The 15,390-nt window shown below is 37.0% G+C and overlaps 1 protein-coding gene across 3 annotated transcripts in view; it reads left to right on the top strand.

The window, feature by feature from the left end:
* The window catches only part of LOC150077627 (putative inactive tyrosine-protein kinase Wsck), a 359,285-nt gene extending 344,557 nt beyond the window's left edge, over positions 1–14,728 (top strand). The window contains exons 17-18 of one of the 3 annotated variants that reach the window (XR_016547735.1): positions 10,599–10,736; positions 14,110–14,728. Coding sequence is in view for 1 of the 3 variants with exons in the window: in XM_090386934.1 (XP_090243060.1) it covers positions 10,599–10,670 (72 nt within the window). In the remaining 2 variants the exon portion in view is untranslated. Of the gene's footprint in view, positions 1–10,598; positions 10,941–14,109 lie in introns of those variants that run through there. The other 2 variants (XR_016547736.1, XM_090386934.1) reach the window with 2 other exon arrangements.
* Positions 14,729–15,390: the final 662 nt, after the last annotated feature.

The following is a 15,390-nucleotide window of genomic DNA, read 5'->3' as shown; positions in this document are numbered from 1 at the left end:
TGGCATACACATTGTAAGAATATACCCAGATCCTTGACATAAGGTGGCCTCGACAATGCTCCCTGCATACACACTACTCGGACTACCTCCAGTCACTATCTGGCAGATTAGAGGTAGCAAGATTATACACTAGCTGATCTGGAAGGTGATGTATGCTGATGATGATTATACACTAACTTGTATGCTGATGATCTTACTATACGTTGTTGTTCACAAAATATTTATACCATTGAAAGATAGCTAACAACTTTCCATCAATAAGCTAGAGACATTAGCATTAGTAGAGGCATACGATGCAAGAAAGCAAGCTAATGCAGCATCAGCCAAAAAAAAAAAAAAAAAAACTTTCCCATTTCACCTCCATTCATTCCAAATGCCTGTCCAGCTCAGCCTTAAATTTATTTAGGCTATCAGCTTCCACAACAAAAGATGGAAGTCTGTTCTACCAATCAACCACCCACTGCCTAAAGGCAAATTTCTGCACATCTATTCTACAACTGTCTTTCCTCAATTTGAATCTATGTCCCCTCTCAGGTTCTTAATCTGAGCAAGAGGAAGAATCCCATCAGCATTCAGCTTGCTCAACCCATTCAAGGTAATATTATTATTATTAGCCATATAATGCAAGGAAGCCTTAGGCTTATGCTGCACCAGCCAAACAAAAAAAAAAAAATTCTAAATTGCCCTGAGAGAGAGAGAGAGAGAGAGAGAGAGAGAGAGAGAGAGACAGAGACAGAATGAGAGTTAGAAGGGAAGGGAATCACCAAGAAAGAGAAGAATGATGATATCCAGCACAGGACCCTGGGTGTGTGCCAAGCCCAACTCACCAGATGAGAGCCCACACCTCAATCAGATCACCTCACAGGTGTTTACTGTCCAGGCGCTACAGTTTGCAGAACTTAAGCCTTTCTTGGTAGGAGCACCCCTCTGTTTCCCTCACCAATCTTGTTTCTCTTTGTACTCATTCTAGCAACTCTACATCCTTCCTAAAATGAGGCTTCCAGACTCTCTCGAGTACAGGTGTGGCCTGACCATTGCAGGCCACACCTGCCTTTAAATTGGGGTGTTGCTGCATGGTTTTATCTTCCCAGAAACCTCCGAGTTTCCAGGAGATAAGACCGTGCTACCCTCTCCTGAGACCGACTAACTGCACCACATTGTAAAAAAGACCCAAAGAAATTCTTCCCGTCATTGAGTGAATTCATACTCAAGTTTTCTTCACCTGCTATGGAGAGGACAGTGATTATACTAATTCTGATACCTAGGTGGGCAATAATTTTTCGAAAAAACAGCATTTTTCAGATATGTTATTCAACTTTAATCATTTTAATCTTAGATAAAGTTTGAAAAAATATTAATCATTAAATTTGATAATTGAGAGCTATTAAGTGCTCGATAATTCCTATATTCTATTATATTATAAATCAACAGGGATTACCTTTATCTTAGATATAGGAAGCTTCTTTTCCAACTCTCCTAGTCCAACTCGCTAATAATTCTTGAGGATGGCGATATCTATTTTGTAAACCAGGTGGGACATCTTATTTCTTTTGGTCTATAGGACCAAATATAGCTGGACTTTAGAGTTAAATTTAGGGGTCTAATAAAATTGGATATTGGGGGGGAAGGGATTATTCTCTACATTCCTTAAGTCGGACTAGAACTTTTCGGGCGTCATGTTCACAGAAACAGAGCAACTCACAATTGTGAGTTGCTCTATTCCTCTATTGCTGGAAGAAAATCCCGAGTTTCTGAAAGAAAAAAGCATGCTCCCCCCCCCCCATGCTGCGAAAAAGGCCCACCATAAAAATTCCTCTTGTCATTGATGGTACTCGAACTCGGGTGTTTTTTACCCGGTATAGGGAGGACGGCAATTCCACCAACTGTGCTACCCACGAGGCAGGAACAATAGAAAATATCATTTGGCACTAGGGTAATGTCACAAAAAGGTAGAAGTTCATAGTGCTGTCTGTCAAAAATGTAATACTTCCTTCTTTTTTTTTTTCTATCTTCATGTGACTTTGTGAATTTGTGTTTGCAAAATATTTTACAGTTAGTTAAATAACTTATTTTTAGTTTATTTTAATACTGAGGCCCATTTCTGCTACAATATGGGGTGCCAATAGATATGCTCTTCTTTTGTCCTTATCAGTTCTCATCTAGATTATGGTGCTGTTGTCTATGACTCAGCTAGGAAAAGTACACTGACCAGACTTAATACCATTCAACACAGTGCCCTCTGCACTGCTCTAGGGGCATTTAGAACATCCCATATCTAAATAGACACATGAACCTCCACTTCACCTTAGAAGGAATATGCTTCTAAATTAAACAGCCAAAATTCAAGGCCTTCCACACATCCCTTTCAACTGTTACTTTTCTCCCCAGAATGAACAGTGTTCTTTAATGTAAACCAACTGAAAATGGACCCACTGGTATTAGACTAAAAGATTTCTACACATCTGGAACTTTCACGTTGACAGTATACTTTAAGATACTGATGTAATCCAGCCTGGTTTGTAAATTTTCCTCACTGTGATACCAATTTTTTTCAGCAATGAGAAAAGAAATCCCTGGGTGCAGAAACTATTAAACAACTATGTAAAGGCCCTGCCCTCAACAATACAGCCACTAGCACTCCCCGACTTACGTAAGAGTTGCGTTCCACAGAACTCTACAAGACGGAATTTCCCTAAATGCTTATGCAGCACTCACAGATCTGATTGAAGCAAAAAAGAAATGTTCAGCGAACATGTAAATAAAATTATTTATTCAATCTTTTTTATCTCATGCGCAGGAAAAATTACAAAAATTTCAAAATTATAAAATTACAAAAGGAGAGAGGAGATGGGCGTAACATCAGCAAGTTTTACCTTTCGAGCATAGTTGCGAGAATTAACTCTCCAGCTGATAAGCATGCTGCTGCGGAAGTTGAGGGCTGTCGAGATTTATAATGGGTTTTTTCCAACACAATGTTTTGGAAACCAGTACAATGCTTGAACCTATTAAACCACCCATTGCTTGCCACGAACTTGGCTTAGGGTTTGCCGTACTTATCCTTAATATCTTCATAAATACTTCTTGCTTTTGCTTGAATGGCCATTGGACTCAGGGGCACTTGCGTTTCAATCCAATTTTCGATTCATATTATTAATAGCTTTTCCATCTTCGATATAGCACCTGAACACTTTTGTGATCACTGTTGATCTTAAATGTATTGATCCTTTAACACAGGGGTTCTTAACCTTCTTAGTTCCACAGACCCCTTCTCAGAATAATGTTTTTAAATGCATAAAATAAAATTACAAAAAACCAGTTTAATGAAATAGTTACCAAAATTTAAAAAAAAAAAACATTATACTGTAATATATGTGTTTCTTTCTTAACACAATTGAATAATAATACAATACATTTAAAATATAGAAAAGTTGAAGTTAAATTTAATTTTTTAAGGACATATCAGTGTGAAGACTGATATTTCCTTGATATGAAGTGTTGTTGTTTATCTTGAATAAGAACATTAAACTGTGGTGTGGTATTTGACAAGGCAACACACGTCATGTTGGACCTCTAATCGATTTCGATTTTTTGTTTTCATTGTTACGAGTGCTGAAAATCCCGATTCGCACAGATATATTGTTGCAAATGGTATCAAAGCTTCCATAGCTCGCTTTACAAGACGAGGATAGGCTTCTCTCAGGGAACACCAGAATTCTCCAAGGCTTTTTGAGGTAAACTCCAATCGTAGTAAGTTTTTTGACCTAAGATCAATGAGTTCATCTTTGGTTAAGTCAACATCTTCGATACAGTTTATATCAGAAAGAAAAGGATTTCGGATCCGTGGTTCAATTCTTATTTTGTGAGTCTCTTTCAAAAACTACAAAGGCCGTCGACGTTTTCGAAATGGTAAAAAGCTTTTTTTTACAAACGAAACTTTGAATGGAAAGGAAAACTTCATTCTCTTTGCACTGATGGAGCCTCTGTGATGCTTGGTAATACATCTGGTTTTGTTACTTTAGTAAAAAAAAAGAAGCTCCTCAAGTCATCGTCACTCATTGCTTTTTACACAGACATGCACTGGCAACAAAGACTCTTCCAACAACCCTGAAAAAAGTATTGTCAGCAGCCATAAAAGTTATCAACTTTATCAAAAGAAGTTCTCTGAATCATTGTATTTTTAAAAGATTTTGTCAAGAAATGGGAGCAGAATATGAAGTGCTTCTCTACCACACAGAAGTGTGCTGGCTTTCAAGAGGACAAGTCTCGAAGTGCTTCAAACTAAGGGCAGAAGTTTCACTTTTTCTGGAAGAAAGAGAAAACTCACTCTTGGAACATTTTGAAAGGAAGGATTTTATCCATGGGTTGGCTTACCTGGCAGATATTTTTCATCATATGAATGAGATAAATCTTTACATTCGAGGTCATGAAGTCACCAATATGGAAGAAGAGAGTAGAGACCGACATTCTTGCAAATTTTCCACTGTTATACTATGATTTTTAGCATTTCAAAATTATAAAATTACAAAACTCCCACTGTTGCAGAAAGTGCTTTACCAAGGTGTATTTGAAATGCAAACTTCTCTCTCAATTTTTTTGAAAAGAGATATCTGCGAACACTTGGAAACATTACAGAACTCTTTTAAAAGTTATTTTTATCTTGATCATCAAAGAAGAATTCTTTGATGGCGTCAGCATACACATAGCGAACAAAAACAAGGAGCTGGCTGCATTGAGAAATGTCTGTAGTTTCATCCAATTGCATTTACTGAAGGGGAATGGTGAGGCTGCCATTTCCTCGATGACCTGCTTCAAAATATTAAAAGACATATCAACTATTCTAGAATGTATTACATCATTTGACAAGGGAACAGCTTCCAGTTTTTTTCTCTGTTCCAGTCCACAGACCAGTTCGACCATTTCCAGTGCACATGGCTTTACTAAAGTCTCTCCAATAGTGTGGGGCTTCTTTTGCTTGGCAATCCGGTAAGCAACTTTATAGGATGCGTCAAGAAAAGGTTTTCGTGAAATGGCAAATCGAAGTTTTGGAAGTGTCCCTGCTTTTTCGAATTGAGATTTTTTCCCACAAAAAAAACCAGCATCTTTAGATGCATTTTCAGCATGGACAGACTTGAGATGGTCTTTCAGTTTTGCTGGCTTCGTACTTCCATTCGCAAGAATTTTTCTGCACAAAAAACACTGCGGTATTTGAGTCCCGTCAAGTTCATTAATGCAGGTGAAACCAAATAATACAGTTTTTATCATTCTTCCTTTTCTTCAACATTTCAACTTAAATTTGGTCTATAACAAATGTTAAATAATTAATGCAATATTAGCAACTAAGAAAGACAGATACGAAGACTGTATGCATCGACAGACACACTGTGGGTGTGCATACACACCTGTAGCACTGCAGGGGCCTCCACCGTTGGACCGGTATACACGCACATAGCAGCGAAAAGGTTAAATTACACACTTCAACTGTTATCTAAACCGTAGGATGTGTTTGAATATATCTGGTTTACCCTCGTAGCCACCGTGTCTATTTGTGTTAAAAGTGGCCTACTAGGCACTGATTTGCTGGCTAGTTTGCCAACTACATCGCATGATAGCCTGTCCACAGCAGGACTGCAATCAAGTGCGATCTAGCGGCAGGTCTAATAACTGCCGTGATTTCAAAGTAGCGATTTTTCGAGATATGCAATAACTATAATATGATATGAAAATATCTGTTATTTCTATTGGTGACTACAGATACAGCTAATACAATTGTAATTTATTACATACATTCATAAGTGAAGGAAATTAATGAGCTGATTTTTTTTTCCCATCCAAGCTCACGGACCCCCTGAAATCTTTCCACGGACCCCTGGGGGGTCCGTGGACCCCTCATTAAGAAACCCAAATTGCAAATGCAATAATATCGAATTTGCTACCCATTTAAAATAGATTGCGGTAACAGAAAAGCCCAATAAAGCAGAAAGTGCAAATTGTTTTTATTGTTTTATGGTAGTGACCTCCAGAAATGTGTTTTAGAAAAATATCAAAGGCATTCAAAATTGATTCTTATAATGTAACATATGATAATGATGAAAGTGTAGTGCAATTTCCATTATAAAAATGACCTTTTTTTAGAGAGATAAATAGCTTTGATGTATAGTGAAAATTTCAACTTCCGAGGTCTTGGAATGAATTACCAAAAAAAAAAAAAAAAAGTGTTATTGGGTTCACATTACGATATTTTCTCGATACCTCCATTTATTCCTACGGGATGCAGAATACGTTTCCACAATTTTTTTAAGTTTGCACTGGCCAACAAAAACTTACGTAGAGTCGAATTTTTGTAAGTTGAGTATTACATAAGCCGGGGAGTGGCTGTACTCAAAGCTGCCTAATATATATAAACGGCGTGAAAACAGACTCTGCCTTTGGTGCCATGGCTATCTTCTTTTACAGTCTCTCTCTATCACTACCCTTTGAACGTAGCAGTTATACTGCAGAATTATGCACCATTAAATTATCTTTAGAGAACATTAACATTTTATACAATGCTAGCAGTGTAATATGCACCGATTCTATTAGTGCAGTGTCGTGCATTGGACAATAAATTTTCTTCAATTGTCACATCCCATCATAAAACAAATCTTTTTCTGTTTAACCATCAACAAAATAAAAATCGTTCAGTGAAGTTTTGCTCGATCGTGTGGTATTCTATTATCACAGGTAATGAGAGAAAGCAGATCAGGCTGGCAAACAGTACAACACCAGCAAATTACCAAGTATCATCTATAGATTACTTGAAGCGTATAAAAAGTCTGTACATTCCAGTGGTCAGAAATCTGGAAGTCAAAAAAACAGCAAAAAATCGAACATGAAACAGTATTATGGAATTCTAACTTCAGGTTAAACAGACAGTTAGAGGCTGTACTAGCAAAATTACACTTGCAAGATTACATGCATTTTTTTTTTTTTTTTTGTCCTTGCCTTTTCCCATTATTATATAGGGTCAGCATTTTTTTTTTTTTTTTTTTATTGTTTTGGCATGCAATTTTTACGGCCAGATGCCCTTCCTGACGCCAACCCTCACCCTTTATTCGGGCCGGGGATATACGGTCATTCCCTGACCTTCCGCATCCTCCGTATTTGGTGGTCACAGGCTCGAACCTCGGTCTAATCAAGAAGCGTGTGCTATGCACTACTGCTCCTGCCCACCTGGCTAAGGAAGTGCCCTTGCAAGATTACATGCATACCCTACCCATATGTTTCTTCTTATGAGGGAGAGGCAACCCATCTCTATGCCATGCATTGTTCATCGCCATTTACTGTCAAACATATACTCCTATATTGTACATACCGTTCCCATATCAGAAAATGTACTTTCCACTCTGTCACAATTGCAAGAACCTTAATTGCTTATCCGCATTTTTGAAAGTAGTGCAAGTCTAGATGAACTGTTTACCTTTCTTGAGCAAATATGCATATATGAATTCCTCTGATGCCAAATTGGATCAAATTATTACATAAAATTATAATATTAGAATAAGCACATTGGCCTCAGTTTTCCTTGTGCCATAAAATATCAATACCACTCTTGTTTTTAATTGTTTGCTAGATCCAGATAATTGCTCTCCCGTAGGATCAGACTAAAAGTTGATAAGTTGTGTTGTCAGTTTAGGTCCATAAATGACGTAGTAGAAAGAAAGTCCTCCATTTTATTTGTGCCATTGTGAGTACCAGTACAGTCCTCAATCAGGCTGTGCCAGATTCTGGATTGGAAATTGCTACCAGAAATCTGACCTCATAGTGATGCTAGTGATAGTGAATTGAAAGTAGTGAATATAGGGAGCTATATCCACACTAGACTGCCAGTAGACACAAGAAGATGTGAAAGGATCTAAGGTGATGTGATTTTACAACGTGGCAAAACCAGTACACAATGTTTTCACTTTAGTTAGAGTTAGTGCCGGTTTACAGATTACTATAGCCACACAATTAGTATCAGACGTGGTTTCAACCACCCTGTATGACCAGGATAAGCCCCTGACTACCATCTCGTGTGTATGGTTAGTATATCAATGTGCCCTTCTTCTATTTTCAGTTTTACCTGGTCCACTACAGTGCGTGCTCACTGAGCATTTAATTTCAGGAACTTCAGTGCCATTTCATTAGTCATAGTTTATTTTTATTTTGTGTTGTCTTACAGCATGTTAGTAAAAAGGGCAGTTTGGGTCCTAATGGATTGAATGTGTATAAGGCATGCCACCTTACAGTTTGCACGCTTTGGTTGAGTACTGTTTTGGTGATGTTTATAGGTGTGCCCTATGATTGCATAGTGCCCACAAGTGCAATTCACTTCTATCCTTTTTGGGTATATGTGTGGGAGGTGTGACTGTACCTCTGGCAGTGGAAACACTTTAATGCTGTGTAGTATTTGTAGAACCTGTCGCTTGTCCACCCAAAATATATATATATATATGCTCCTGCTGTCCTTGCAGCAGCTTCCATACCCTGAGAGATATATCCACAATTATAGAGGGCTGATGATGTCGAATTAGTGACTCATCTGAAGGTAAACTCTTTCAAGATCTTCTCTTTAGTCATTTTTCCACTAAGTTCTTTCCATATCATCAGAAAATCAGGCACTTCAACAGTCTTTCCCAATTGAATAAATAATGGAAAGCCTCTACCTTTAGGGGCCTCCAACCAGAGTCCCAGTTTGCTAACCTCCATGACACCTCCGTAGCCAGGTGGGCAAGAGCGGCACACGCTTCTTGATTAGACCAGGGTTCAAGCCCGTGACCACCAAATATGGAGGATGCGGAAAGGTCAGGGAATGACCACCGCATATCCCCGGAGCAATATGGCCTTAGTTGCTAATGCTCCTAAAAACCAAATAACAACAACAATAGCTAACCTCCATGTTATCTGATATGCATTGCATCCTCCGCTGTGGCAACCCCATTAGCATTAGTTGAGGCGATTGATGCAAGAAAGCAAGCTTATGCAGCATCAGCCAAAAAAGAAAAAAACCCCTCCCATTTCACTCATACATTCCCTTCAAATGCCTATCTAGGCTCAGCCTTAAATTTCTTTAAGCTATCAACTTCCACAACGAGATGGAAGTCTGTTCCATCAATTGACTACCCACTGGCTAAAGGCAAATTTAGCATTAGTAGAGGCACACAATGCAAGAAAGCAAGCTTATGCAGAATCAGCCAAAAAAAAAAAAAAAAAAAAAGCTCCGATTTCACCCCTCCATACGTTCCAAATACCTGTCCAGCTTAGCCTTAAATTTATTTAGGCTATCAACTTCCACAGCAAAAGATGGAAGTGCGTTCCACCATTCAACTACCTGCTGGCTAAAGGCAAACTTCCACACATCTATTGTACAACTGTCTTTCCTCAATTTGAATCTGTGTCCCCTCAGTTTCTTAATCTGAGCAAGAGGAAGAATCCCATCAGCATTCAGTTTGCTCAAGCCATTCAAGCTTTCTTTCCTAAAACTATCTTTTGAAAGTAGTGCAATACCAGGGCAACTTACAAAGGCAAGTTAGTTCTGTTATGAGAATGAAGACCATTGCATTATCCAGTGGTTTAAATCCTTCTGCCACAAAAAGATGGGGGGAAAAGATAATCATAAATGTTAAAAGTTCAATTGTTTATGACTAATATTTATTGAAATGTGCTCTTCTGAAACTGCTCAACCACTAGGTACACGTCCAGAAAATCCAAAAACCTTTCAAATTCAGAAAATTCTAAAGTCTTGCATTGGGTGCTGGATTTTAAAGTGTTTACTGTATTTATCAACAAGATAGAAATAGCATGGCTACTGCTCATAGTGAATTATGATTAGAATTACTCTTATGAATTCCAGATTTCCTTCAGAAAATTGCAAACATAACTAGAAATAGAAACATAGCATATGTAATAGTATGTTTTGCTTTGTGAATCAGTTTACAGTTTCTATATATCTTTCACCAAACAAAGCATATGCTCTGAAACCTAGCCAACTGGAAACTGCTTCTGTTCCTTTTTGTTTACTCTGTTATTTTAATACGCACCATCTCCTGTGAGGCTCTCCACATGGGAAAACTAGTTGAATATATTCTTGTCATGCAGAATCGCACATTACTGAATGCTAGTGCTAATGCATCCACTTCCCAACTGGAAGTATATGCATGTTAGCACTTACTCTACTAATTGCACAGCTGTTGATATGATTTTTCAAATTGGGTGTATAATTTTTTATTTATTTTTTCTCACATCAGGAGGTATTCTACTAACAAGAGCTGTATTTGCCAAAAATGGCATATACTTCCAGTTGGGAAGTGGATGCATTAGCACTAACATTCAGTAATGTGTGATTACTGATATACTGCTGGTTTGTCACTGTATGCTACTCTACTTTTCACTAAAGTGTTTTTCGTTTTCACGTTTACTCATTATTAATAGCAGTGTTTTTCATCTGTCAAACCCAGAAAACGTTTACAGAACATTGCTGAATCCCCAGAATTGTGTATAATGTAGGGTGAAAACTACTTATTTATAATAATTATATATCTCTTAAACTTATATATTTATACCTTAATTCTCTATTGCAGGATCAGATTCAAATGGATGATTGCCCTGGTTTCCAGTATGAAAAGTTTGATCCATCAGCTGATGAACAGTGAAATGGGCACCTTAACATTGTCCATCCGTAAGATCCAGAAGCAGCTAATACAGCAAATGTTATTCTGGTTAGTTGATATACATGGATTTAGCTTCACAGGTAGAGATTGCTATTAATTTAATGTTTGGGGTTTAGTGTGAAAAAAATCCTATGCTCAGAATCTTCAGCAGATAGGTTATGGGGAACAAGCATTAGCAAAATATGTTAATGCCTTTTTAACAAAAGTTACTTCTTTTTATACATACGTGAGCCAGTTGTCCAAAAGCTTTATCCAGAGGGGAGAGAATATGTATAAATAAATAATTGTATAGTAACTTGCTTAATGTTTCTTCATTTAATATTGTTTCAGAATTTCACCATTTCTATTAGTACCATGACTGGCAAAATGTGAATTACCATGTGAAGCTGTTTGTTGTAATAATAAATATTAACAACAAAAAAAAATAATAATAATATACAGAACCTTCCAATTTAAAAGTTTCTCTGTTGGGGAGGGCATTTTTATAAATTTAAATGGGTAAATTTAAAATACAGAAGTCTCCGATTTATATCATTTCCATATAATGTGAGATTAACTTTTAAAATTTTTAATTCCAAATTAAAAAAAAAAAAAATTTATCTCTCCCTTCATCAAAAAGTATCATAAGGAACAAAATCTCAATGAAAGGGCCTTGTTTTCGAAACATGCCATCCTGCATTATTGGCTATCTTTATTATTATAACATAAGTTGTTTTCAGGCCAACAAATACAACCTATTTATTGCAACCAATGGACTAAGAGTTGAATGCAATATTCCAAAGTCTTTTAAACCTGGCAGATCATGCAATAACTGAATACCAAGACAGATGACTGAATACCAAGACAGACACCCATAAGCAACATTGTATCATCATGAAAGGAAGTTGCTCAGTCTATGATGAAAAGTATGTAATAGACTATATGTCTAGAGTGCATGCACTATGACCAAGTACCTGCTGATGTTCCCAACATTCAGTGAAAGGTTGTGGAATTGCAAATGAGATTGGCTATGGTGACAAAAATGTTCATAAGTAATGCTAGGGTGATGCTGGAATCATATTAGAATGAGGTGACCAATGAGAATCTAATGGAGTTAGTATTATTAAAAGTTGAAGTTAATATTAGTAGTGTCAAAATGACCCGAGAGGAAGCTTATACAGCATCGGCCAAAAAAAAAAATACTACCCAAGTCATTTGCCTATCTCTTCTAATAATCTACCCAATCCTTTAAATTTGTTCAAAGTGCTCATTATAAAACACCAAATGGAAGTTTGTTCCTTTATATGTAGGGTAAGGATCCCACTAAATGGAACCCATACAAAAATCAGTTACTCGACAGCCGAAAGCAAATTTTTGCACATTTATCCTTTAACCATCCTTTTTTCAATTTAAATTTATTTCCACATTAAATATGTCATCTGATTGAGAGAGAGAGAGAATAAGAATGGCATCAGCATTTACTCTACACAACTCATTTAAAGCCCTAAACACTTCAGTCAGATCTTCTTGTATAGGCCTAGTTTCCAAACACCACAATTTACAAAACTCAAGTCATTCTTAGTAAGACTATCCTTTTTGTTCTAATTTGGTTTGACAGATCCACATCTTTCCTAAGATGAAGCTTTAAGTACTGTACCCAAGATGCAGCCTAACCATTGTCTTATACAACACGATAATCACCTGCTTATTCCTGCTAACAGAATTTCTGTTTATTACTAACAGAACCCATAACTATCCTAACAGCCTACCTGCATTTCTCAGACAACTTAATATCAGCCTTGGTCTTTTTTGTTCTCTACTGCCTTAGATTTGCTGTTACCAAACTGCACCGTGAATTTATAAATGTTTAAAACAAAATTTATCAAGGTTGTGTCCTGATTACTGTCATTAACCATCCTGCCCACCTTTGTATTATCCATCAAACTTGGACATTAAGCCTGATATACCTTCCTCGGTATCATTAATAAATATCGAAAATGTTACTGGTTGGCTAATTGGTTTTTTAGGAGCATTAGCAACTAAGGCCATATTGCTCCGGGGATATGCGGTGGTCATTCCCCAACCTTTCCGCATCCTCCATATTTGGTGGTTACGGGCTTGAACCCTGATTTAATCAAGAAGCATGTGCTATGCACTGCTGCTCCTGCCCACCTGGCTTCGGAGGAGCCCCGAAAATGTTACAGGTCCAAACCAAGTTCCAAGGGGAGCCCCCTACTGATAACATTAATCCATGAAGAGTAATAGCTATTAGTAATCAGTCTCTGCCCTTCTTCCATTCTACCATTTCTTTATCCATAGTTACCTCTAATGCTACACTACTCCCATTTGTACAGCAGTCTTTCATGTGGAACAGTTACAAAAGTTTACTGAAATCTTCTGAAAGGAACTGAATGCAAAATCCTCTTACTCACTTTGCCCTTTTAATATCTCTCTCTCTCTCTCTCTCTCTCTCTCTCTCTCTCTCTCTCTCTCTCTCTCTCTCTCTCTCTCTCTCTCTCTCTCTCCTGAAAGGAACTGAATGCAAAATCCTCTTACTCACTTTGCCCTTTTAATATCTCTCTCTCTCTCTCTCTCTCTCTCTCTCTTTCGGGGAGGGGGGATTTGCAAAGCATAAACCTGTAAGCTCGACACCCCCTAAATCTGAGGATGAGAGCATCCTTAGATTCAAGGAAAGTCAAGTCACATCTGTGTAGGAATCTGAATGGATGAACCTCTTATCTTTGGATTCAGGAAAGTCAAGTGTCATCTGTGTAGGGCCTCCACTGAATCCAAGGACACTCTCATAACTATAGCTAAAGGTTAATTTCCTCTTTTGTTGCTACTGCTGCTTTTAATCTATATTTGAAATGTGGTATTAACCTTTAAAAAAAAAAAAAAAGTTATCCTTAGGGTACCTAGCATTATTCACTTTTCTAATTTGCTTCTTTTAATTATATTTGGTTAGATTCCATTGCCCTAGGTGCTGCATTTACTTTTTACTTCAACACTTTCTCTTCCATTTTCCTCAACTACCATAAAATTATTTAACTCCCAGTTAAAATTAAGTATATTTCTGGTTTCCCTATTGCAAAAAACCTTTTATGTGCATATAGATTCAAAATATTTAATTAATTTTATCCAAAAAAATTTGTTTTTATCAAAACCTATACAGGATTATCAATAGTTATATTATGCATATGACTATTGATAATCCACTTTTACCCTGCAGGGGACTAATGTCTTATTTCGTTCCTTCTAATTTTAACATATGAAAATAATCCATTGCCACTTTTGTTTGCATTCTTAACCAAACTTTTTGTAATGTACCTTAACATTCTTAAGCCTCCCCCCAGTAACTTGGTTACAGGCTAGTTATACTTGCTGTTAGTTTCTGTGCCCTCTGGTAATTTTTAATCATTCCATTTTTCTTTTCTGCTACTAGTCTCATCATTTCATCCATTTACATCTAAACCTTTGAACAGACAGTCAGGACAACAAAGTCTAAGAATTCAGAGGGGAGAGGAATTCCATTCATCACCACAAATAAACCAGCTTCACAAAGGATGACTGAAGTCTTTTGTATTTTTCAAGAAAGAGATGTTCGCACTCATTGAGGATGACTTGGAACAAATCAGCAAGTCAAGTAGAGTTTCGAGTGATCTTTTGTACTGCTATAATGAACTGTATCAAAAGATTCTGTTCGGACTCCTGTCCTTGACTTTTTAAATAAGAATAATGAAATAATGTGACAGGATGTAAATAATAAATGTTTATTTGTACATATGTACACTTTTATGCTCTCATTTTTTAATATATTGTTAATTTTTGTTTTTAATGAGTAAAAATTAAATTTACTTGGCAAATGTAAAAATCATGACTATTTCGTTTCAGTATGTCACCATTCAGAGGAACACGTGCTTGAAGTAAATCGGAGACTATCTGTAATTTGTTGAATATTGTTTTACCTAAAATTACTGTGCTTTAAAAAAATATTGTTTAATTTTTTTTTACCCTGCTGGTACCGTATTTCCCCATGTATAAGACGCACCTTTTTTCTAAAAACTGGGCATCTTATACAATGGTTATAGATTTTTTTTTTTTTTTTTTTTTTTTTTACTTGCATTTCGCGCTTTTTCGCACTGTTGTCTCTGTGCTCATTGTTTCGCTCTTGTTACTGATATATTAGGTTACATTTTGCCATGTTCTGCCCAGAAATGGCTCAGAAAAGATTTTCATACAGTGCTGAATTCAAGTTAAAAGTGATCCAGTTTGCAAAAGTGAATGGAAATCGTGCTGCTGAACGTAAGTTTGTTCCTCCTCCAACTGAGAAAACAATCTGAGACTGGCTAGGGGAAGAAGAAGAAACCCTACTGAAAACGCCACGGCAGAAGAAGGCCATTAGAGGAAAGTCAGCAAAATGGCCTGATTTAGAGAGGAAATTGAAGGATTGAGGAGCAAAAGGCAATTGGAATTCCTGTGTTCACAAAGATGATTCAGCATGAGGCAAGAAGAATTGCTGATGAAAAAGAAGTTGCTGATTTCAAAGGAGGACACAATTGGTGCTTCAGGTTCATGAAATGGAATGGACTAAGCATGCGTACATGCACCACATTTGCCCAAAAGATGCCCGAAAGCTATGAGCAGAAGGTCTTTGAATTTCATCGTTTTGTCATTCAATGCCGGAAGACACATCAGTTTGAGTTGGGACAGATTGCAAATATGG

This window comes from Mastigoproctus giganteus, chromosome 12, assembly GCF_048544385.1.
Source record: "Mastigoproctus giganteus isolate SK-2022 chromosome 12, ASM4854438v1, whole genome shotgun sequence".
Taxonomy (NCBI): domain Eukaryota; kingdom Metazoa; phylum Arthropoda; class Arachnida; order Uropygi; family Thelyphonidae; genus Mastigoproctus; species Mastigoproctus giganteus.
This window is presented reverse-complemented; position numbering and strand designations above follow the sequence as displayed.